The 26,921-nt window shown below is 34.3% G+C and overlaps 2 protein-coding genes and 1 long non-coding RNA gene across 3 annotated transcripts; 2 read left to right on the top strand and 1 right to left on the bottom strand.

Annotated features, from left to right (window-relative positions):
- Nucleotides 1–1,006: 1,006 nt before the first annotated feature.
- Nucleotides 1,007–3,758, top strand: LOC107621904 (uncharacterized). Its single transcript, XR_001615982.3, has 2 exons — nt 1,007–1,401; nt 1,481–3,758. It is a non-coding gene; the product is annotated as an uncharacterized LOC107621904 (long non-coding RNA).
- A 14,966-nt stretch (nt 3,759–18,724) lies between these two features.
- On the bottom strand, nt 18,725–19,219 carry LOC107622290 (basic form of pathogenesis-related protein 1-like). Its single transcript, XM_016324155.3, has one exon. It carries the CDS (start codon nt 19,217–19,219, stop codon nt 18,725–18,727), a length of 495 nt encoding a protein of 164 aa, XP_016179641.1.
- A 978-nt stretch (nt 19,220–20,197) lies between these two features.
- LOC107622082 (pathogenesis-related protein 1A-like) lies at nt 20,198–20,698 on the top strand. The gene has a single exon (XM_016324003.3). The coding sequence runs from the start codon at nt 20,198–20,200 to the stop codon at nt 20,696–20,698; it is 501 nt and encodes a 166-aa protein (XP_016179489.1).
- The last annotated feature ends 6,223 nt before the right edge of the window (nt 20,699–26,921 follow it).

Here is a 26,921-nt window from a genome sequence, read left to right on the forward strand (position 1 = left end):
CGATTGTGTAGCAATACCAATCGATTGAATTTTCAAGAAACACGATTTCACGAGCGTTTACGAAAGTAATGAATCAAGGATAAAATTCTAATTGATTAGGATTGCCAAAATATTTATTACGATTAATGGAAGATCTAATTCGTTATTGGTTTGTTCTTGATTATTAATAAACATGATAAATGAATGATAAAATAATAATTTATAAAATAAAAAATAATTTTATAATTAAATAATATATAAAAGATTAATTTGTAATTAAAATTAAATAAAGATTATTTTGTAGTTATTAAAAAACTTAAAAAACATATTTTGTTATGAAACCATTTAATGGTCCAAACATTCTAGAACTATGGAATCCAGTGTATCAAAATTAAACTCATATATATCTATCTCAAAACACATATTAACTAAATTTTTTTTATCATCCCAAATTATCAAAGAGCAAATTAATAAGGATCATTCACAAAAAACTAATTAATATAAGAGACTAAATAATATATCATCATTATAAAAAGAAATTATTTAAATCAAATTTTAAAATTTATAAAAAAAAGACTGAAATATTGTTTTAAAAGATAATAATGTCATTAATCAATCTCGTAGTCTAATTTTTCTTTTAAATGATATTTTTTAAATACCAAAAAAGTCATTGATTCTTTATCTTTAGTGCCCTTTAATTTTTATTTTTTCTTCAAGGGAATTACCAAGAATAATATAAGCAATAACCATAACCTTCATGCAATTAATGATGAAAGCTTAAGCTGATAACATGCAACTATTTATTTAGTATATTCTAATGAACTGTTAGTAGCTGCTCCAGCCAAATGAATTAGTGGCCAATAGAGCAAGGCAGTAAGAACACGTTCGATTAATTGTATTGTACTTGTGAGATTTGAATTTCTACCATTTTGTACATTATTTCCAAAGGACAGAGCCATAGCTGGAAAAACTTTTAAGTACAATTGAAAAAATAGTATGTCACGCATTAAGGAAATAAAATAAAGAGTTGAGTAAAATAGATATGATATGCCAACAAATACTCAAGCAGAAGCCATAAACATCAACAAAAATTTTAAGGGGTCATCCAGATAGACAATATTTAAAATACATACACTACGGCAGAAGCGGAGAGTAGTGGCGGGTAAGTAGCGGTGGTGGCCATAATCGCCGCAGATTGAAAGGATCGCGGCAGAGTTGAGCAGCGGTCAGGTAGAAGCCGCAAAACAGTCCTGTATCGCGGTTGGGCAGTGGAAAACGCTGCCAAATTTGCATACATATCTTCAAGCTTCTTTGGATAATCCTATCTGTTCGGTGCGAACAAGAGAGGGAGCAGGGGCGCGAAACAACCCACTCTCCCTGTGCCGCAATATCCCCAGCGACCGCGGCAAGAAATGCCGCTAGGTGAGGTTCTTATCTTAATTCATTTTTCAATTCCCCTTTTTATATTCTAACCACTAATTGATTTCTCCCAATTTTGAAGAAACCCGCGAGTTGAGCTTCGTAGCGCGCCAAACACTGCCTTCGCTGCTCTACCGTGCGCCATTGCTGTTGATCCATCCACAGTTCTTGAAACCCTACCCCCTCATCCACAGTGTGCGAAATCCCTCTCCTCAGCTCTACCCTGCGCCTCTGTGTGGGTTTTCGAGTCGCAGAGCCCCCATCCGTGCTTCTCTCACCGGCATCGAAGTTTCCTATATCCTCGATCGTGCGCGACACCATTACACCCTCCTCCACCGTGAGCCAATCTGAGCTATTGTAGCCTCTCCCTTGTCACTGGTTTGTTCTTCCACACTGAACTTTCCTTCTTGTTTTCATTCTTGGTTCAGGATTCTGAAAAGGAATTTTTCTATATCTTCTATTAATTGGGGTTAATTGATGCTGTTTAGATAGTCTGAATTCGTTAGATAAATACATTTAGTTTTCAATTAATCTGAATTCTCTGGGTTAGATAGTTTGCTTTGCAATTTTATCTGCTCTGATACTAAGTTCATAGATACTTTATGTACACTGTAACCTTGTGAAACTTTTGTTGTTGGATTGATTCTTGTCTCACAATCCAATTCTCAATACGCTACAAATGTATCTGGAACTGGCACTTTGTTATTGACTTTTTCAAGTGACAAGTGAACATTGGTATTTTTATATTTCATATGATGTGTTGCTGGTGGGTTATTTGTGCTTTACACCTTGGTCTTTATTTTAAACAAATTTGCTAGAAAAGGAGAACATTTTATTTCTTCAAAATTTACATCTGATAACTTTGATCCATCCAAATGGTTTTGATGGAATATTTTTAAATTTGCTTGCTTAGTTGAATCTCTTTGATGCTTGTGCATGTCATTGTACAATTTTACAATTTCTTCTTGCCGTTTAGTTCCTGAGATAGATGCATTATTGGAGTTTTTGGTTTATTGTGTCCGATTCATTGAAAACATGAAAGCTTATTGATTATATTTTCTTTATATTGTGCCTAGTTCTATTCCATGTTTTGCAGCATTTATGCATGGTATCATCTGATTCATGAATGGAATGTTAAAATCAAGAGGCCTATCTAAGTTCTAACAAACATATAGACACATGACCCTATATCCCATTTTATATTTGTGTGATTGGTAACTGTTGTGATCAACATTATGGCAATGACATAGAGAAGTTGCATTTGTATTATTATTTACGTGAAATTAGAAAATAGTACTTAATTAATTTAGAAAGCTAGCTAGCTTAGCTTGATTATATTTTAAATATTGGTAGAGAAATTGTTGTACAGGATTTTGATGTTTTTACATATATGAATAATAATGGACTTATTATAGACTGTGCGTGTTTAATTTAATTTATCATTTATTTAATTGACTTCAATTTCTTTGCCTTGGCGAAAGTTTCCTCTTTCTTTTTCATTTTTGGTTAATGCAGTTTACTGTTTCATTGCAAATGAAGCCAAAATTTTGGAAGAACTCAATTATATGCTTCATTATTGTTACTATAATTATCACTGTTATAGCATCTTCCTTCTATGGTTCAAATCCAAATAAGAGTACCCTAATAATTCAGTTGTCATTCCCATTATCTCTGTTCTATTATGCTTGTTCCCTGCAGAAAGTTGGGATTTCCAGTTAGATTTGTGGTCAAAGTATTAACTACGTTGTTAATGTGTTTCTCACAAATACTGGATTTCTATTTGTGGTATCTTTAATTTTTTAAGTCATGGAATAACTAAGAAAACAGGGCTAATATATTTGATGGTAGGTTGGTGGAGTACCAATTAGTTTTGCAATGTTTATGATTTGGTACATGGGAGAAGGGAAAAAAAAGTTGGAGTGTAGGGTATTAGTTAAATACCACGTGATGTTATTGTTTTGATAAATATATTCCTTGACACAGTCATATAGCTGATTGTGATTTAAGATACCACAGTACTCATCCATTTCTCTCCTTAAGTTTTCATGCTTCTTTCTTTTTGTTTTTATGGAACCCTGTTGGGATCTCTAGTGGAAAGCATATTCTTGCAGTAACTGCATGTTTTTGTTATTTTCTTTTGGGTTTTGGAAATTGTGTTTTAATGCAGATTTATTTGAAACTGAAAGCGTGTAGAGGATCTTCAACGGTGTCTGTTGCTAAGTACTGTGCAAAAAAATTGCAAAATTGTCTCTGAGGAGAAGCTTCTAGAGCACACTTTGATCAAAGTTATTTTTCTTTCAAACTTTGTTATTTGTTATGAGTGTGATGATTCTAATTTATTATTATTGTTCTCAATCTAAGCATGCTCAGATCAAAGGGGCTTAATAGATAACTAATCAATAATTAAGTAGGAGCAGCCATGCTTAATATTCTTCAGCTATATTTTCAAAACAACATTAAGTCTTATTTGTAAAAGTTATTAACCAAGAAACATAAATTGAAGTCAACCTATAGAAATTCATACGTTGTATACATGTGTACTCAAGTTGATAACTACTATCCACATATTATTCAACAAATTCAGTATATATATATTTCGGTTAAGAATGTAATTATTAGTTAATTTTTCTTTATTCTTTATATAGTTACTTTTTTATTCTACATAATTTTTATCCACGTGTCTTTTTCTTTATTCTATGGAGTACATGTAGTACTCTCTCCTTATCTTTATTTCACTTAATTAAAAAAAATAATGATAAATACGTGTATAAAAAATGGTAAAAAATAATAAAATTAAAAATTAATAATTAGTACGGATAGTGTATAATATGATGAGATAATATAATCAAAATAAAAATTAATAATCTTAAAAAATAATAAAATTAAAGATAATTAAAGAGGTTCAAGATAAGATTGAAGAACTATATTTTTTTATCTATTAAAATTATTGATAAAAATAAAGAATGTTTTGAATATAAATTTTTAAATTTGCTTCTAATTAAATAAGATTGAAAAAATAAATAAATTTACTAATATTTATAAATAACTAATCTTTAAATAATATCAGTAAATTTTTATATAAATTTTGTTACACATAATAACAAATTAATATTTTTTAATTTTATTCTTTGATTTAAATTTGTTTATTTTAACATTTTACATGTAAATAATTTAAGATATTTTATTTTTTTATAATTTATTTTTAATTATTATTAAATTTATAATTTTAAAATAAAAATATAAAATTAATTTTTTAAACTCAATAGAATAATTTATTAATTTCTTAAAATAAAAATAAATTATTCTTGAATGTGTCCTACAACTTAAAAGACTTTAAAAATTTTAGTTCATTAAAGGTCTATACTTATCCTTGATAAAAACAAGGTGGATGGTAGAATATTCTTGAATGTGAGTTGATGAATGACTTGAAGTATTAACCTTCGACACAAGGCCAGCGAGGATACTGGTATTGCAAATTTCATTATCGTTGACATGGGTGAGGTAAACTATGTCCAGGATCTGAGAGTAAGTGGGATCAAAGGGGTTGGGAAGATGAGAATACAGTTACTAGGTCCATTTGGTTAATGATTTTCTCTGCTTGATGGTGCATTGCTTATAATCCCTCTGTTATAATTATTTATGTCTTTCGTTCTATTGAGTTAAACTTTTAAAAAAATAATTTCATGACATTTGAATTAAGTTAATACTTGCATTATTTTCTTACTTAAATGGGATTTCATGCTTAATATTTTGCACTAAATTATATTTTTTCAGTTGTGGTCGAAATTTGAACATAGTTAAAATTAAGCCGGCTGCATATTTCTCTAAATCGCACTAAAAATTTCAAAGCTTCTTTCATATCCATGCGGGTCAGATATGCACCTTGAGAAAGGCCACATTACTATTAAGAGATGCGGTTACCATACTTTTCTAATGATTACAATTTAGCATCCAAGGGCCCTCCAACTTTTTAGTTGAAATGGTTTGGGTATCCGGCAATAAAAGATAACAAAGGCTATAAAGGAATTATAATGCAATCTAATCATTCGTGCGTTATTTTCCGTTCAACAATTTCACACCTTATTTTTCATTATTATTTTTTTTAGTGACTATTTTTAATTATTATTTAATTCTAACTTTTACTCCTGTGTTTTTTTTCCTCATTTTTTATGGAAGCTTTTCTTTATCTTTTCATTTTTTAGACTTGGGATTAGCAATTCTTTCTGCCAGTAATTTTTTAGAAAGTACAGAATTTTGCAATAAATAAGTAACCTACCCAATATTTTTTGTGTGCTACATGATTTTGCTTGTAATAATTTCTCGAATTCAACTCTTATTCTACTCCCCTATTTTATAATTGTGATAAACTGTTATTAGTTCTTCGGACATAGCCCATTTTTTATCACCATTTTTGTTTGTTTTATGTCTTTGTTTACAGTTTATTCCTTTGTTTGTGCTATTTCATTAAATTAGACATTTATAAGAGCTGGATTACAAAACCACGAGGTAGTGCAGATTACAGGGATGGTCTAAATAGATTCTTTGACTTTGCATTTTCCAATGCATCATCCGATGGGATGATACATTGTCCATGTCCTTTGTGTAGGTTCCGGTTTTTTCAAACTAGAGAGGATGCATATGATCATCTTCTGATGAAACCCTTTCCCCCTAACTATACCTTTATGGTTACATCACGGTGAGAGGATCGTAAACGAGAGATCCAGTGGTAGAGAAGAACTAGAACCCACTGGAAATTCAGGAGATCAAATGCGTGATATGGTCCATCACGCCTTCAACTTGTCGGGACTGAAGAGTGATGATGAAGACTCGATGAATGAGCATGTTGGAGACATTGCGAAGAGGTTGCCGTACTTATTTGATGAACCTAGCCGCGAGGCTCGTACCTTTCATGACTTGCTTGAGGACGGCGAGCATAAATTATATCTGGGATGCTCAAGATTCTCGAAGCTGTCTTTCTTGGTGAGGCTGTACCATATAAAGTGCATGTGTGGAGTGAGCGACAAGGCTTTCGGGTTGATTCTAGAGCTATGGGGGGATGCCTTTGAGCATGCAAAGATTCCGAAGACCTTGCATGATGCCAAGAGGATCATAAGGAAGCTCGGTATTGAGTACAAGAAAATAGATGCATGTCCAAATGACTGTATGCTATATCAGGGCTCCGACCAAGACCTGTCTAGATGCAAATGGCGTGGAGCATCCAGGTGGAAGCAAAAGACCCGAAAGAATTCTCTAGTAAGGATCAACGTTGTTGTCAATAAGAATGGGAAACCTCTGCCGGCAAAGATTCTCCGTTACTTTTCTCTGATTCTACGGTTGCAGCGATTATTCATGTCCAGCAAGACATCCGTGGACATGTTGTGGCACAAGAGAGGAACCAACTCTGACGGTTCTTTGAGGCATCCCAGGGACGGCGAGGCCTGGAAAGTATTTGACAGGAGATATATTGAATTTTGTGGCGATCCACGGAGTGTTCGCTTAGCCTTGGCCAGTGATGGCTTCAATCCTTATGGAAATCTGAGTTCGAAGTACTCAATATGTCCAGTTATTCTTATTCCGTACAACCTACTCCCGTGGATTTGCATCAAAACAAACTAACTATATTCTCTCCATGATTATTTCCGGTCCTAAAATGCCTGGCAAGGACATAGATGTCTACCTACAGTCCCTGATCGATGAGTTGAAGCAGTTGTAGGCTGGTGTTGATACGTACGACGCTAGTGAGAAGAAAACGTTCAAGATGCATGCTGCCTTGCTGTGGACTATCAGCGATTTTTCTAGCTTGGGCAATTTATCTGGCTGGAATACGTACAGCGGGAGAGCTTGTCCCACGTGTAATTTGGATGCCGAGAGTAAGCGACTTACCTTCAGTCAGAAATGGTGTTTCATGGGTCACCGTCGCTTCTTGAATCACGATCACAGATATAGACAGGATCGGCCTAGATTTGATGGTAAGGTAGAGAACAGATCCCACCTGTAAAACTGACTGGCAGGGATATCTCGAGACAGTTAGAGGGTGTGCACGTCTCACTTGGCAAGGTGCAATCGGTTGCTGGTAAAAGAAGACGCGGACAGCAGACCGTGGTGCAAGACGAGTCTCCTTGGAAAAAGAGGAGTATCTTCTTTGACCTCCCATACTGGGAGAACAACGAATTACGTCACAACCTAGACGTGATGCACATAGAGAAGAATCTGTGTGATAACATTGTCTTCACCATGTTGAACAAGAGTGGTAAATCCAAAGACCACCTAAAAGCTCGAAAAGATCTCCAGTTGATGGGAATCAAGCATGACATGTGGCCACTTGAAGGTGGAAAGTATTCCTCTACAGTCTTTACCATGTCCAATCCACAGAAGGATGTCTTTCTGAGGACCATCAAGAATGTGGTCTTTCCAGACGGGTACTCTAGCGATATCTCTCGCTGTGTTGATTTAAAACAGCGCAAGTTATTGGGCTTAAAGAGTCATGACTGCCACATTCTAATAGAACATCTATTGCCAATTAGGTCAAAACATGTATTGCCCACCCTAGTGTCCGCCGTCTTGGCAGAGTTATCAATCTTTTTCCGACAAATATGCAATAAATCCATAGATCCTCAGCAACTTCCTCTACTTCAGGATCGTGTGGTCCATACTCTGTGTCACATGGAGATGATATTTCCACCTTCCTTCTTCACAGTCATGGTTCATCTAATGGTGCATCTAGTCGATGAGGTACATCTCGGTGGCCCAGTGCATTACCGGTGGATGTACCAAATTGAGAGGTAGAAATCTGTATTAGCCTTCTCGATATGTTTCGTTAATATAGCCTGGTTCTAGTAGTTTACTTGTTATGTTCTCGAAGGTACCTATATCGTCTCAAGCATTACGTGCGTATGTAATAGGCACAACCGGAAGGCTCAATTGCAGAGGGCTACTTATCCGAGGAGATTCTCACATTCTGTTCAAGGTACCTAGATAATGTCGAGACCAGGATCAACCGACCTACGTGCGTTGATGATCGGCCGAGCGAAGCTTTGCCAAGCGATATTGCCAGCATGTTCCCAGAGGTTGGAAAGGCAGTCGGGGCTGCTTCCTTTTTTACTCTAACATCAACCGAAAACCTTCAAGCACATCGCCATGTACTGGTCAATTACATTGCTGTAGAGAAATTCTTGGGGTAAGTATGGAGTGTGAGTTCTACTTGTATGAAGTGAGCCAATATGGTATTGAGAGTACTGACCAACAATCAACTTTTGTGTGCACAATGAGTTTAGAGCCATCACAAAGAGAAAGTTGCGAAATAAAACAAGATCTCAGGCTCACATAGAATGGGATTTCCAAAGTTATTAATTGAGGGTAAGCCTGGAAGAATAGAAGAGCTACAGATGAATTTACAAAAAAAACTCAATTGTGTGAACCGAAAACTGAACATTGCTATTACAAGAATTGCAAACTCTTATGGACATCCTAATATTCTTGCAGAATTTATAGCCGGGCAATTAAGGAATAGAGTTTCGTTTCGTAAAGCAATGAAAAAAGCTATTGAATTAACTGAACAGGTGGGGACAAAAGGAATTCAAGTACAAATTGCGGGACGTATCGACAGAAAAGAAATTGCACGTGTCAAATGGATCAGAGATGGTAGAGTTCCTCAGCCTAATCGCTCTTTTGATTTTGGAAAAAAGAATATCTTTATCAATATACTCTTTCTTCTACACATTGATCGCCACCCCCTAATAGAGAATAGCTAATAATTAGGACTCATAACAAAAAGGGTTAAGTTCAATTTTGGTCCCTAACGTAGGGGTCGAAAATTTGTTTCGTCCCCAATTTTTTTCTACAAAATGGTCCCCAAAGTTTCAGTTTGTTTTAAAATCGTCCTTTTTACCAATTTTATTTTTTTATTACCAAATTACCCCTCATTTAAAAAATTATAAATAAAATAAATATAAAATAAATAAATAAAAAGAAGAAAGAAAGGGATACTAGAAGGGGGGGGTGGGGAGAGAAAGAAAGCAGGGGGTGCGAGAAAAAGGGGGGAGGGGGGAGGGGGGAGGGGGGAGGGAAGGGGGACCGCCGCACCGCCGCCCGCCATCTTGCCGCCCTCCGGCACCGCACCGCACCACGGCACCACCACCACCTCCTCCTCCTGCTTCCTCGCCGTCGCCACCGGTCTTTATTACCGCCGCCGCTCTTCACTGCCGCCGCCACTCTTCGCTGCCGCCGCCGCTCTGCTCCTCGGGGAAAAGGGGAAGGGAACGCGAAGGGAGAAAAGGGGGGAGGGGGGTTTCGGGAAGAAGAGGGGGAATGGGAAGGGTCCTCGCCGCCGCCACCGGTCTTCACGGACGCCGTCGCTCTTCGCTCGGCCGCCGGGGTCGCTGCTCCTCGCCGGTTTCTGGTTTCTGGTTTCTTGTGGTTTCTTCTGGTTCTGCTGCTTCTGCATGCTTATGATTATCAATATGGTTTGTGTTGTTGTTCTTTTGATTCCATTATCCATTGAGTTCTAAGTTATGGGTTTTCGTTTTTCTGATTTTGGGTTCTGAGTTTTGAAGATGACGATGATTTTGAGTTCTGGGTTGTTGTTCTTCTATTATTGTTGTTCTTCTATTTCTTGCTATTTTTATTGTTGTTTGTTTGAGTTCAGATGATGATTTTTTCTGAGTTCTGAGTTTTGATGATGATGATTTTTTTGAGTTCTGAGTTTTGATTTGGCTTGAATTTGGAATTTTGATGCTGCTTTGATCCATTGTTGTTCTTCTAGGTTTGTGCATCTGCTTCTGGTTTCTGGTTAATGTTGAGGAAGAAGATGGGTGTTGAGGAAGAAGAGGGGAGGGAAGGGTATTTTCGTCCGTCGGACTATTTTAAAACAAACTGAAACTTTGGAGACCATTTTGTAGCAAAAAAAAAGTTGGGGACGAATCAAATTTTCGACCCCTACGTTAGGAACCAAAATTGAACTTAACCCTAACAAAAATAAATAATCCATTCATGGGAAAAGCTTTTCCCGTATCAAGCACTAATATATTTTTAAAAACGTTTTAAATAGATGGGGTAATCATTCGATTAAAAAGAATGAAAGCTCGTTGCTTTTTGTTTCTCTATAATTGGAGTTGCCAAGTTCTATCCCTTTATTACTTAAACCCAACTGATTTTGTTCACAAATTCAAACAAAAAAATGGTCCGATCCAATAAGAATGAGATCCTTTTATAATTCGCTATTGATACGACATGCAGCTTTTTCCATTCATTCCTTTCTGGATCAGTCGTGGTCTTACAAACCCTACCGAGTCTATGGACGAAACAATTGCTTCATAAAAATGTGTAAAAAATAGAGTCGCACTTAAAAGCCGAGTACTCTATGACCATTGAGTTAGCAACCCCCTCTCCCTGTTGTGGACGGAGAGTTTCCCAACTGGTTCAAGCATGAGGTAATCCTTTGTATATCAGGATCCGAATATCCTTTGGTGCTGTCTTGGGTCTAATTGTTTCATGCCAGGTTCCCTTTGGAAGCACCAGTTATTCGAATGAGTTGCAGTGGCTTGCTTGTAGTCCCATTGCTCAAGCAAGACGATTTAAGGCTTACAACGTTAATGGCTATAAATTTAGAACCATGTCGAGGGAGGAAAGGATGAAAACACAGAATAGCGGGGTTTATGTCACTTCATATACTAGAAGTTATGCAAGCAAACGGGATAGCAATGTTGCTGTTGGTGGTGTCTCGTATTACGGGAGATTAGTAGACATCATTGAGCTAAACTACAGTGGTCAATTCATGGTAGTTTTGTTCAAGTGTCTTTGGGCAGACATCACGTCGGGCAGAGGCATACGACAAGACGTATTGGGCCATACCTATGTCAACTTTGCCACACCGATTCACACCGGTAATCGAGAAGACGACGAGCCACACATCTTGGCATCTGAGTCGCGTCTTGTGTTCTACGTGGATGATGAGGTTGACAACGGATGGAGTGTCGTAGTCCATGTGAAGCCAAGAGATTTGTTTGACATGGCTGAAGATTATGAAGTGTGAGGTCGACCTTCATCCCCAGCCTTGTATGACTAGCTTGCCTGCGGTTGACATGAGATGGCGATTTAGAAGAATCCACTAATGACGGCGTTGAAGATTGTGATGAGACCGCCGATTCATAAATACATTTTTCCGTCATACATTTAGCTCATATTCATATGAGATTCTGCATAAATATTACTATCATGCTTCACCAATGATTTTGAGTGTCTTGTATTTTGGTCATATCAGTAGACAATAGATTGAATTGATTGAGTTATTTTAGATATTTAAAAACTTATTCTCTCATAAATTTCTCTTTTATCTAACCGGTTTTTGACCATGTTGTATCCTCTCCTTCAAGTCTTCCTACAATCACATGTTTATATTGTCCTTGTACACTCTTTCTATGTCTGTGGCCTATCAGAAAAATTGGAGATCCGAGACTTCTTTTTGGTTTACCAAAGCTACTGGTTCGTAGAGAAGATGATAGATGCTTCTCCATTCCCTTCGTTGGACCACGCTACATCTTTTTCAAGACAGTTGTGGTTCAAAGAGTCCCGTATACAATTATGGCTGGATGCTTTCTCTAGACACAGACACCTCACTCAAGCCATTGGTCATGCACTTGCTTCAATGATGAAGGTATGATTGTTTCTCCTAATATAAAAAACCTTGATGTCCTGCTTCATATTTTTTGGATGAAACCCAACATAAATTTTAGTTTATAGTGTTAAAATTTTAGGAATTGTTTCAATGGGACCGAAGATACACCACTAAATTTAGATTTGAGTTTACAACAAGTACAGACACGTAGTACTCACAGAAAATACTTGATGAGGTGAAGGTAAATATTCATGTGTTTATTAACTAATCGCCATGTAATTTATACTTAAGTCTTGTTAGAAGTTATATGAAAAGATATATATAAAATAACTAACTAATATAAAAACACTTCCTTTGGCTTTTGTTGTTGTTAACTTATATCATTTTTTTATCTTTATTTTAAGTTGATTGAACGTAACAAGATATCTCACTAGGCCAAGATAATGTGGACTATGTGGTAAACTGCAATGCTGCATCCATAAGGTGTAAAGTTGTAACTTCATTTAATTCTCACCAGCACGAGTACCACATCAAGACATAAGTGCTTTTCAACCTTGTTTCATTTGCTTGGAAGTATTAGTTGTATCTAGTATATGTGGATAGTTAAAGGTTATTGATGGATTCATCTATTATTGATTAGAACTGTATATAAATAGTTATTGGTGGATAGTTATTAATTAATTGTACATGCTCCAGTTCATCCCCATTTTTGCACTTGTTCCCCTTTTCTTCCTTCACTAGCAGACCTTGGATTCTCTCCGTCAGCTTGTAATCTTGCAGCCTGTTAGGGACGTATATTATGGGGTTTTGATGTCTGCATCAAGTAGTCTGGAATTTCTGAAGAACAGTTGAACTATAGAATTTTAAGTGTATGAACTTTTATAGTATATACTATGATTAGAAACTAGTTCCCTGACACGGTGAGACTGAAGCTAGTATTATGCTAATAAGCTAGCATTATACTTATCACTTGTTAATGAGAGCTTAACTATTAGTTTGGTAGTCAGATAGAGTAGAGGGCTTTTCTTTGAGTTATACCTTCTTAGCTGACTATATTACACTAAGCTCCTACATATATTCCAGGCATTCTAATCTGCCTTCTATTGCAAAAAAAATAATTTAATTCTTATTCGATTGAGTCACCTACTTTCTACATTTTAGGTATCGAATCTTTGGATTAATTTTGAAATTCCTATATTGTAAGGGATTACTGTTGGGAATAAGACACCACTCCCCCTTGAGAAAACACCTTTGACAGAGAAATAAAATAGACACAATCACAACACAAGAATTTAACGTGGAAACTCCAATTACCGGAGAAAAAACTACGGCCGTTGTCAAATGACAACCAGAGAATATCACAATGTGAAAATTGTTACAACACATAGACTTCTTTCTCTCACCGGCACCCCAGTACACCCACACTCTCTCAAAGCAAATATCTAACTACACCTCACAACATTCTCTAATAAAGAGTACAGAGGAAAAGAAAAATCAGATACAAGCTTAAAGTGTTTCTGACTGGTGCAAAAACAAATGGAGAACTTAGCCTCATATTTATAGCCTAGGCCACCCACTCCATTTGCTATCCTGAGCAATGTGGGACTAATTCAACCAAATCCTAACAATCTCCACCTTGATTGAAATAGTCACATATCTTCAGCTTCCATTGTCAACACCGACAATTCTTTGCTGCCATTGTCTATACCGACAATCATAGTTCAGAGAACTATCATACTCCACCATGAAAGTATACTCACTTGGAATTAGACCACTCCAAGCATTTCACCTTGGTACAGATCGAAACCTTGCTGAAAATTCATGGTGCAACTTCCAAATTGGCTTTTCCTAGAAGTTCTTCAGCCATCGACCTAACTCCGCCACACACCTTGCATCTCAACGCCAACCAATGCCCGTGTGCAATTGTGGACCCGATTGCCACAACTCATCCTTACCCATGGCAGTGCGGTAATACCATGAGGATACTTCTTGTCTTCTAGAGAACATCATCTTCTCTCATAGAGAGAGCAACCAGAGATCTTCTCCTTCAACGCCTTGTGCAAACCTGATTGTATCAACACATCCTTGACTTGTATTTGCCACAAGCCAAAATTGATTCTTCCATCAAATTTCTCTATTTCAAGCTTCACAGCACTTGAATATCCTGACATTGTTGCAACCGTATACTGGAATAGTATAACTCAACCGTTCACTAGGAAGGGTCCCCAGGAAAGAGAGGTGGGTCACAATGGACACACTTAAATACCAAGTCTTTCCTTAGCCAGAACCTTTCCAAATAGCACTCTCACAGTGTCACACTGCCTTCCAGCAACAACAACAGCAACCAAAGATCAACCTCAAGCCACAGGACAAAATTCTTTTCTGATGTGGAAGTTCAGACTAGACTGCAACCACAGAGCATACTAAGAATAAATCCCACCGAACCGAAGCTCTTGATACCACTTGTTGGGAATAAGACACCATTCCCCCTTAAGAAAACACCTTTGACAGAGAAATAAAATAGACACAATCACAACACAAGAATTTAACGTGGAAACTCCAATTACCGGAGAAAAAACCACGGTCGTTGTCAAATGACAACCAGAGAATATCACTATGTGAAAATTGTTACAACACATAGACTTCTTTCTCTCACCGGCACCCCAGTACACCCACACTCTCTCAAAGCAAATATCTAACTACACCTCACAACACTCTCTAATAAAGAGTACAGAGGAAAAGAAAAATCAGATACAAGCTTAAAGTGTTTCTGACTGGTGCAAAAACAAATGGAGAACTTAGCCTCATATTTATAGCCTAGGCCACCCACTCCATTTGCTATCCTGAGCAATGTGGGACTAATTCAACCAAATCCTAACAATTACAATGTATCATTTTATATCCAAACAGTAATTGTACATTATTTTTGGTATGTTGTTCAGGCACGCTATGAAAATACTCTTGTCGTTGAATTGGATATTACAGCATGAGAGGAATTTAAACTTATAGAACATGGACTTGAGCGACTATGGGAACGTAAGAAAGACAACTTATTGGCTATTAATGTAATAAGTGTGGGGAGTCATTTAATTTCTTATAAATGCTTCTTCATCGAACAATATAGATGTAATAAGAAAAATCAATTCCCAAATCCAAATCCAATAAATCCAAATCGATATAGACACAATATCTTAAATAATTATGAATTAGATTGGGAAGTAAAAGTGAAACCAATAGAATGCAAATTGTAACAAAATTATATTAAATTTTCTATATAAATCGATCTAAATTGGCATGTATTTAATATTTATAGTCTAGTTGTATGTCCATATACGAGTGTAGGAGGAGTGTCTCATAAATTTCTCTCTGCCTTAATTGTTGTCATAAGTAACCAATATAACTTACTAAATCGTTAGATCAACGATGATTTACTTTTGTCTTACTAATTTGTACCCAATAACAGTTTAACATCATATACACCGTTATAGTAAATTGTTAGACACTTGCAATGATTTACATGTAAGTTTTGAGTTTACTTCGTCAACAACAAATTAGAAAAGAGGACACAAATGCATATATTTTTCAATCAAGATATTCATGTAGAATTGATTTTAAGCCAATTTATTTACCTAAATTACCCCGAAAAGAATGTACGTGTATTAATTAATTCGTCATATATCTTGCTATATATATATATATATATATATATATATATATATATATATTAGTCTATCTATCTATCTATCTATCTTGGTCAGCCTATATATAATTGTTGCTGCACATTTTAATCAGCACGAATCCCTTCAGTCAAGTTTATTATAGGAGCCAAACTATAACCAACCTAGCTACAATCAAGTCTATATATTCTAATAACTTGGGGATGTGCATTTATCAATGTATAACTTGAGGATATGCATTTATAAAAAAAGCATACCATTGTTAAATCCATAAAATGCACTTGTAATGGCACCAATAGCAGCAATCTGTGCAACATTAAAATCCATTAACAAAGTTTACAACTTTAAAATACCTATATAATTAAAAATAGTAAAATTTCTATACTACACTCAATTGCATCCTTCACTACACTCAATTTGAACGACGTCTCCTGAAAGGGGAGCTACGTAGTGAAGATTACTGGGTACAAAAAACGAGCAAAACCAATTTCGAAGTGCATAGAAATAAAGTTCAGAATAAATCAAACCAAAAAGAAAATACCAGAAGTAATGAGCAGAGCAGAAGAAAGGAGGCACTAACAACGAGTACAAGTTGGGAAATTCTTGCGATAGGTCTTACCATTAACTTGAACAGCACCTTTGCCTCCTGTGATTTCCAGTAATGCAACAGGTGAACCTCCACATTGTGTAGAATAACAACCATGATCAGTAATCTAAAATAGTAATTACCAAAAATGCATCATACAAATGACTCATTTTTTATAACCAAAATACAAACTAGATAGATCATTAGCAACTCAACCGCCTATTTTGAATTGCATAAAATAGAAAGTGGAACCTCTACCTCGATGTTACTTAACTTGCATAAAATATTGCCAACAGTTGGATCTTTAAGCTATAAATCGCATTGACGACCTTGGCCGATGGTGAAGATAGGATCACACATAGGCTGGTGAGGAATCTGGAGAAGAAAGAAAAACAAATATGATTAATTCTAGATTGACACGACTAATGAAAACACAATCAACTCATAATTCTCCCCATTTTAAGCCCAAAAAAGCATAAGATACTTCAAAGTAGATGTCTCACTTACTCATGTCTAGCACGGTAGCACCTATATATTTTATGGTGAAATCACACACAACATTGCTTTTATCAAGTAATGCAAAATTTTTGGCGCAAAATATCACTAACTGTGGCATGATATTGCAAGAAACAAAATTTTCTCTAGCTAGAAGAATACAACAACAACCAAGCCATATCTCATTAGGTTGGGTGCACTAAATGAATCAAACATTGCCATCCATAAAGTCCTTATCATAGATCATATTTGCATTGAACTTTAAAACATATTTAAAACACTTGGCATGCAAAAGCATAAACAACACAAAATAACACTAACAAGCATTCTTTGCAACACCAATTCAAAATTCAGCACCAATGACATAAAAAAATCAGTAGCATTTCGCAGTTACTCAACAAAGCATCAGTCAATCAATCCAAACAAATTGAAATTCAAACTCAAGAAGCTCTTATCAGCATGTTTAACTATGTATAAACTAACACTAATTCCAATCAGGAAATCCTAATTCTAACCTAAACTCAACTAATAGCAGCAAATAATTCTAAGCAAATGAAATTAATACTAGAATCAACATATAACTAATCCTAAATTAACTAAAATAGAGAAGAAAAGGTGATCTGAGAACCTGAGTCGAGTTAACACTAGAGTGGCTCTGTTCTGATTCTGCGATTGGGAATGAGAGAGGCATGGGCGAGCTAGAGAGCCACAGTCCCACAGTGCGAGGTTGTAAGGAGGGGAAGAATATGGTTGTGGTGGCACTGGATGGTAGCCGGCGGTGAGACAGAGAAGGCAGAAAACAGGGAAAGAGAAAGAGAAGAAGGGTTTTCGCAGTGGTTTTGTGGTTCTGACAGAGATGCTAGGGGGTGATGATATGATCGATGGTGGTGCTGCGTGGGTGGTCAAAGAGATGCTAGGGCTGGAAAAGGGGGAGTGATTCAGACTTCAGTGAGTGACGGGGCACTTAAAGCTGGCTCTCTTCTTTGGTTTGATTTGCAGCTGTTGGAAAGCTAACCGCTGCTATCTTAGTTCTTTTTGTAGCAGAGCCCAAACCGTTACCCTATTGGCCGCTATCTTGCCAATTTACTGCGATTTGATAAACAGCCGCTAATTAGCCGCCGCTATCATCCGTATTTGTTGTAGTGATAACTGATTATTAACAATCTAATTGCAAGCTTTTTAATTAAAAGATGAAAAGATGGCCACAAAGCACATAGGACTTTTGCCACGCTCATAAAACGTGGTCATCTTAGTGATTCTATTGCCATACTTTCTCAGCGCGCTATTTTCTCTTTATTGCCATGCTTTCATAAACGTGTCAATATAATATTTTGGATCTTTGTCACACTTTCCAAATATGCCAAATATGTAGGATTTGAATATCCTCTTTTAAGTGTAACACTACTGTTGTACGGTACGAAAATCCTTTTTAAGCGTAACTATAACTTAGTCTGGATAGGGTTTATTGCTATATTTTCTTAAAGAATCTTCCTAATAAAAAACACTTTCTAAATTTAAATCTTAGTAACACTTTGGTTATTGAAAAACTAGTTTAACAAGTATATGTATAATTGTAAATCAACCAATCTAACAAAATACCTAAAAGCAAACTCATGATAACAAATACCTTAGAAGCAACATTTGAACATAATTTGACAATAATATATCAATCACATTATTGCCAACCAAAAGATGAAAAGATGGCCACAGAGCACAAAGGAAGCTAAGCACACAAGGCAAAAAAAGCCTTTGACAAACACAACCATAGTTGGATTCTTGATTACCTAAATGAATTGTATAATTAACAATAGAAACTTTTCTACAGTTAATTTCATGTGAAGTTGATAGTTGAGAGTCGTTAGATGATTAAACAGATTTGATTTAATTGTCATCTAACGACTCTCAACTAACAATTTCATATGAAGATGACTCTACGTGAATTTTTACCATAATTAATTAGTAAGGACGTTGATTTGGAAGGTTGCCCCGAGGGCGATAAATGCACGTAACAAGGGTGCCTCCATTTCGGCAATTAACTCTAGCGCATCCTATATGAGTAGATGTCCTCCAAACAACTTGAGTATAGCAACCACAATAGCCACCAATGCAAGAGTTGGATTCGAAGTCGTAGTAATCTTTCTGTGCCACCCACGACGCCACAGCATCTGCTGCCGTAAAGTTATTGAATAACACATTACGTGCAGTGGTCTGGCCATAATTAGGAGAAGCGGTTGATGTTATTAACTGTCCCTCAAGACAATCTACAATGTGGTTATTCAAAAACTTTTGAGCAACTCCTGCTAGCTCTGGATTCCACTTTAGTGGCTTAACCCCAACGATTTCCCGTGCAACGTTTTGACCATCCAAGTACCCTCTTGAAAAGTCTTGACCCAGTATGCATCGTACCAAAAGCACGCTTATAAAACTTATTATTATCACCTTCGCCCTCATTTCTTTTCTGGTTCCTTAGTATAATGCTTGCCAAAAATTAAACAAGATTGTTATTATTATGTTGTAATATATAGGTTGTGGGATATCATATACTATATCATGCTTGTCTTTTGATATATCTGAATAATTAGGATCAATGGTTTTACTACAATAATTAGGCTCTTGGCTAAGATAATTAATTTCACTGCTTTAATAATTAACATCAATAAATAATTTGTATAAAAAAATGCGGAAATTCAGGTGCAGTCGACTTAATGTGAAGTTGATACTGAAAGTCGTTAAATGATTTGACTGATTTGACTAAATTTTCATCCAACGACTCTCAAGTATCAACTTCACACAAAGTCAACTTCACCTGAGCTTTTACCAAAAAAGAGTGTTAGGGCAAGCAAGTTTTGTAATTTGTAGCCATTAATTAATTATCATTAGTATTTTTAATGATGTAAAATTACATCTAATAATATAAGATTGCTTACTTTCTTTTTATTTATTAAATACTGGTCAAATTTTAATAAAATTGTTGGTCCTATAGACTTTCTCTTATATATAAATATATACTCTCTCTTCTCCTTTATTAGTAAATCAATATGACTATGCTAGATGAACACTAAAATTAATTGCTAAATCAGTTATTAGTATAAAATACATATTAGAATATAAATAATGAAAATAAATTAAACCATCTATGTATTTATATACAAATACATTGATGTTTGATTTTAATATACTAATAACATTTTTAAAATCCATACACGCATTCAAGTGCATCAAAGGACAACTATGTTAATCAGTATTTATTTATAAAAAAAATGTTTCTTGAGCAAGAGCAAAAAGTAGTTTCCTTAAAATAAAAGAAAGAAGTTAGCGGCACTACCTCTTGACGCAACGTTTAAGCCATTAATTCTCTTATAAATACCAATTACATAGTATAACACAATCACCTTTAGTAAATTTTGCAATCAGAGAACAATATTAAAAATGAAGATAAGTGTGGGACGAATAATAAGTTTTGTAAGTGTACTCTTTTGGTGTGTATCGGCTCAAAATTCTGAAGAAGATTATCTTAAGGTTCACAACGCGGCGCGCAAAGGAGTTGGGGTTAAACCACTGAAATGGGACAAGGAGCTAGAATCATATGCTCGTGCGCACTTGAATAAGCACGCTGAAGATTGCAAGCTGGAGTCATCGGAAGGTCCTTACGGTGAGAACTTAGTGCTTGGAACTGGTATTTGGAAAAACCTTACTGGAAAAGAAGTTGTTGAATTGTGGGTGTCAGAGAAACAATACTACGATGAGAAATCCAACTCGTGCTTAGGTGGTGATGACGGTGACGACGATAAATGTTTTGGTTATACTCAAGTTGTTTGGAGTACCACTACACATGTGGGGTGTGCTAGAGTTAGGTGCTACAATGGATCAATCATGGTTAGTTGTAACTATAACCCTCCAGGAAACTATAGAGATAAACGACCCTACTAATTAAGTAGCAACAGTGCTAGGAACCAATAAGGTACTAGTAAAAAATCAGCCAAATGTCTTTGGGTGAATCTAAAATCTCTACGTGGATGGTGTTTATGCTAGGTATTAGGATATTTTTTCTACTAAGTATCAGAATGTTTCTTTTTCATACTAAATGAATGGTCTTTTATATATTTTATAAATTTTTTTTATATACTAAAAATCGAGATTATTGGAAGTTCCGTGATCCCCGCCCCCTATTTTTCCAACGTATCATTTAGAATTTTAATTTGGGGTGAGAAGCAATTAATATCAAATATTATAAATTAAAAACAAATAAAATTAATTAAATATAATTATAAATTAGTTAAGTTGTTTACTTTTTTGCTGATCACCTCTTGATTCCATATACTTTTCCTTAAGCAATACTTTAATAATTTACCAAATCCTCTGTTGTAATTTACTATACGACTTATATCATAAATATATGAGAAAAGAACAAATAAGTCCCTAACCTTTTGTTCCACGGACATTTTTGTCTTTAACCATTGAAAAATACTTTTAAGTCTTTGACCTTCACAAAACTTGGACGGATCAGTCCCTCCGTTCAAAATGCCTCCGTCAGGGACTGATCCATCCAAATACCTCCGTCAGGGACTGATCTGTCCAAATTTTGTGAAGGTCAGAGATTTAAAAATATTTTTTAATGGTTAGAGACGAAAATGTCTGCAGGACAAAAGGTCAAAGACCTATTTATCATTTTCTCTAAATATATATTCTAAGGTTTTAGTGCCCATAGTAAGCATTCGGGTATAAGTTTGTGATTCATACATACGAGAGTGTACCAATTTATAATAATAAATGATTATATATTTAATATATTTTTTTATGCAAAAATTTATTTTGAGCTTATATTGTCATTATGCATAATTGTTTTTAGTTTGTTTTATCTTGATTTTTTTATTAGTAATAATAAAAATTAAATTTTAAAACTTTTAATTATAAAAATTTTAATATTATATTGTAAAATTATTTATCTCAAATATTTAAATTAATAAAAAAAATAATAAATACTTATATATTTTTAATATATATTATAATACAAAATATATATTAAAAATAAATTAATATATATATATATTTATACATAAATACATAATAATTTAATAATATGATCTTTTCTCAAGCCTGTACAACGAAAACTAATACACAAATTAGGATAAGCTTGTCACTAATTAAATTGATTATTACGAAACTGATCAAGGACATATACTCAAGATGATGAAGACTTAATTGATTATTGATACTAATTACAAATCTTTTAATTGAAAGAAAAACATTATATATTATTACATGAAAAGATCCGATGGCCACATAGCTAGATGCACATTGACAAGGCCAAAAAGCATTTGACAACCTCAAGTCCTCAACCTGTAACATCCTATCACACAGAATTTTATACCTAGGATATAAAATAGAAGTGGTAAAGCGCTACGATTTCTAAAATAAAATACATACATATAATAGCAGAAAGAATATAATAAACTAGGAGCCTTAAAAAAATGGATAAAACAAAATCGCGAAATAAAAAACGTAACGTTCCAGAAACAGAATAACTTGTGTGTGAAGAAACCAAAAGATTCATAGATATGAATAAGCAAAAGACTAGATAGATAACCAAAAATACAGCATAACTAGCTCTTGATTCAGCCTGCGAAACTAAGGCTAGTCGGAGAATATTTACATATATGTATAAGTACCCCAAAATACAGAAATAAAACCTTAACTCTCCTTAACTCTATGAGAGACATGATAAACAAGTTTCTTGGAGAGTAAGCTAAATACATACATATATATATATATAAAAGCTACATAGCAAAAGAACCCAGAAACCGTTCCGCTTCAGGAATCCAGACGCTTAGTGAGGTGTCTCTCGACTGGCATCTGAAAAAAACAATACAGTATGAGGTAGAATCGGAGCTTCTCAGCATGATAAAGGTACCACGCACATAATATATAAGGTCCTGGGAATGCCAGAGGTAATCCTAGAACGCCGACACTCAGATTATAAACCTTAAAGAACTAAAACAGAAGCCATAAAGTATAGTGGTTTTCTAAAGCTTTCTAAACTAAACTGATTCCTTAAAATCTAACTAAAACTGACAAGAATCCTAACTCTCTTCGCCTTTCCTCCGTTCCTCCATCTCCGATGATATTACAGAGACAAACAAGCAAACAAAAACATATACAAGTAGAATACAAATAGTACAAATAGCAAGTATATCAACTAGTATGTTATAAGCAGTTAGGCATTCCCAGTTAATGCACAATCAAACAACTCAAACAATATGCACATAATGCATGCCTGTCTTATGGCTGATGAGGCTCATCTGTCGATTATCAAGTCAACCCGACAAGTCCGAAACCCTTGGACTGTCCCCCGTCGCGCATCCCCATGAGTCTATGCATAGCTTTTTCTCATATCATTCATAATTCATACATTCATATATAAAACTTTGCTCAATGGAAACTACTATTCCCGAAAATTTATACGTGTTCAATCACCTTTACAACGTAGGATCAACAGAATATCGAGTCTCAATCTGGAGCACGTAACTATAACCCTCCAGGAAACTATAGAGATAAACGGCCCTACTAATTAAGTAATACTTTAATAATTACCAAACCCTCTGTTGGAATTTGCTATACGATTTATATCATAAATATATATTCTAAGGTTTTAGTGCCCATAGTAAGCATTCGGGTATAAGTTTGTGATTCATACATACGAGAGTGTACCAATTTATAATAATAAATGATTATATATTTAATATATCTTTTTATGCAAAAATTTATTTTGAGCTTATATTATATTGTCATTATGCATATATAATTGTTTTTAGTTTGTTTTATCTTGAATTTTTTTCTTTTATTAGTAATAATAAGAATTGAATTTTAGAACTTTTAATTATAAAAATTTTTTAACATTATATTTTGAAATTACTTATCTCAAATATTGAAATTAATAGAAAAAAATAATAAATACTTATATTTTTAATATATATATATATATATAATAATTTAATAATATAGTCTTTTCTCAAGTCTATACAATGGAAACTAATACACAAATCAGGATCAAGCTTATTACGAAACTGATCAAGGACATATACTCAAGATGATGAAGACTTTAATTGATTATTGATACTAATTATAAACCTTTTAATTGAAAGAAAAACATTATTATTACATGAAAAGATGGCCACATAGCTAGATGCACATTGACAAGGAAAAAAGGATTTGACAACCTCAAGTACTCAACCATAGTTATATTGGTACTGCATGTACAATGCTAAGACATTACACATTGTTGATTACCCGAATTGTTTTATTAATTAGTATGGGCGTTCATCTGGGATGTTGCATGTAACAAAGGTGCCTCCATTTTGGCACTGAACTCTTAGCACACCCTATATATTTCCTCCAAAGAACCTGAGTATAACAATGACAATTATTGCCACCAATGCAAGAAAAGGAATATTAGAGGCCATTAATTAGTCATTAATATTTAAATAAAAATATTATTTATATATTAAAATCTATTATTAAAATTAATTATTAATATATGTATTTGTATATAAAGATATGTATTGTTTAATTTATTTTTAATATGTATCTATATTTCAACATGTATTTTATTCGGATAACTGACTTTGGTGGTTGATTTTGGTATATATAATATAGTCTATGTTTAAAGGGAGCTACTCAGATAAAGACGTTTAAAACGTCTTTTTCTAAAGATGTTTTTTAATAATTAAAATTTAACACATATAATCAATTAAATTGTATTATTTTTATCAAAATTAGGCCAAATAAATTAATTTGACAAAAAAAATGGTAAATCAAATTTTGAATTGGTCTAAATTAATATTATGTTTTTATTAAAAATGATTATAATACCCTTTTTATAAAAAATAACTAAAATATTCCTATATATATATATATATATATATTAATTTTTTAAAAATTCTAAATTCTAACTTTTTTCTTTTCTGCGGTTATAAGGTTAGAATTTAGAGTTTTCAAAAATTATATATATATATATATATAGGAGTATTTTAGTTATTTTTTATAATAGGGATATGGTAGTCATTTTTCATAAAAAATATTAATTTAGACCGATTCAAAATTATTTAAGTTATTGGTTTCTCGGCTAAACTGATTTGTCCAGTCTAATTTTAGTAAAAATAATATAATTTAATCGGTTATATGTGTTAAACTTTAATTATTAAAAAATATTTTAAAAAAATATTTTTAATATTTTTATTTAAATGGCTCCCATATTTAAAAAAATGAGACAAAATATATTATTAAATTACTAAATTAAAAAACTAAACTAAAAAAATTGAATTAATAACTAAGCAAAAACTAAAATAAATTCTTATAATCCCTATCATTTCTAATGCAAGAATTGGATTCGTAATAAGGAGTAGTTAGTGTTATCAATTTTCCCTCGAGAGAGTCAACAATGTGTTTGTTCAAGAACCTTTGAGCAACTCCTTAACTAATGGCCTGGTCCACTGAAGTGGCTCAACTCCAACGCAATACATATAATAGAAACCCTAACTCACCCGATACTTATAATGGAAATACACTTGCGAAAATTATTGTTATTACTATCTTCATTCTCTCTTTTTTTTCTTTGGTACCTTCCGAATTTCGATGCTTGTCAAAAATTAAAGCAGAGTTTCAGAGTTTGATTATTGCTATATTGTAATCGATCGTAATATGTATGATCTATTTATATTACATCGTATATATAGTTGCCTTTCGATGTCAAGCTAAGAAGACATTAACAACTCATCAAAGTAATATAAAATGTTAATTGCATTGGGAAAAAATCCATATGCGACTGTTATAATACACAACTCTCTATTCTTTAAAATTTTATGAAAAAATATTCTGAAGATAATCCTTATTTAGAGTAGGTATTATTAAAAACAATTATTTTTAATTTGTTTAGTATATTGTAGTAAACTTTTATAATTTTAATTCAAATACTTAATCAAGGTGATCTTTAGTTAACCTCCTCATAAATAGTTAGTTATCTTCTATGACATATTAAATGGTTATTAGAGAAATTCAATTTTGTCATTGTTCCTGTGTGAATAAAGGTCTCCGAGGTATAACTCATTCTGTTGTTGCTCGAACTTGCTTCCCTTGGACTAAAAAGGAAGAACATCATCTTGTAAGAGCGGTAGTATTAGACACCTTCAGAGGGACTCTAACGCTCAAGTAAGTAAGAGTGTGAGAGTATTTAGAGTCAAAATGGAATAGAGTGGGTACCTGTGACTTTATTAGTCACTCGTTTATATTGAGTTTATGTATGGCAGTTATCTGTATCATTTGTTACTGGTTTTGTGGAGTCTTCTGATAGTGCTCTGATTTATGGGAGTTTAGTGGTTAAGGTTGGAGAAATTTACGGGGAGCTTATCTCCTTTAGTGGAATCTGGTTCCGAGGTTTTGCCGTGGTGGGCCAGGATTTAGGTAACGGATCATAACCCCCAACAAGCTTGACCTGTTTTGCAAAACCAAGCTATCACAGGTCGAGCTTTTGTATAGCTCAGAACCGGATATTATGGAATCCCTAAGGTCGGCTTGTTTATTGCAAAATTTTGAAAAATTAGGGGAAAGCTCGTGTTTTGGTGGCAATTTACATGAAAGTGTTTTTTGAAGAGAGAGAAGATATTGAAAAAGTCATGTGCATTAAATGCACATTGGATATGGAAACGGTGATGAATATTGACCATTGATTTGTTGTGTATCTTTTTTCATCGACAGCTAGGGTTTGTTGTGGTTTTTAGCTTTGCTGAAGGTATGGGTAGTGGGCTGGTGGGTGGTTTTTGCTAGACTCTTGATTATTCGTTTTGGGTCTTACATTTTCTGTGTATTTGGTGAAGATGAGCAAAAAAGGTTAGTTACTCTCATTTAGTTTCTTTTCATTCTATTCTTTTATTGTGTCTTTTGGGATGGAGAAAGGGAAGAAGGTTGTGATAAGGAGGAATGTTAGGGGTCGGGGTAAAAAGAAAATTGCTTATGAAAAAGATAAAATTATTGAAGATGTGTGGGTTTGGGATCCTAATGATCCTTTTGCATGGGTAGCGGAATCGGTGAAGGGATGGTCTTCTGTGTATGATGATGAGCAGAGCGTGTTTCAGTTAGGCTTAGCGTCTTCGTGGATTAG

Source organism: Arachis ipaensis, chromosome B10, assembly GCF_059453495.1.
Source record: "Arachis ipaensis isolate K30076 ecotype BB chromosome B10, ASM5945349v1, whole genome shotgun sequence".
Lineage (NCBI taxonomy): Eukaryota > Viridiplantae > Streptophyta > Magnoliopsida > Fabales > Fabaceae > Arachis > Arachis ipaensis.

Excerpts from the sequence above, each read along its gene's own strand:
- LOC107622290 (XM_016324155.3), bottom strand. The coding sequence starts at position 19,219 with ATGAGGGCGAAGGTGATAATAATAAGTTTTATAAGCGTGCTTTTGGTA.
- LOC107622082 (XM_016324003.3), top strand. The coding sequence starts at position 20,198 with ATGAAGATAAGTGTGGGACGAATAATAAGTTTTGTAAGTGTACTCTTT.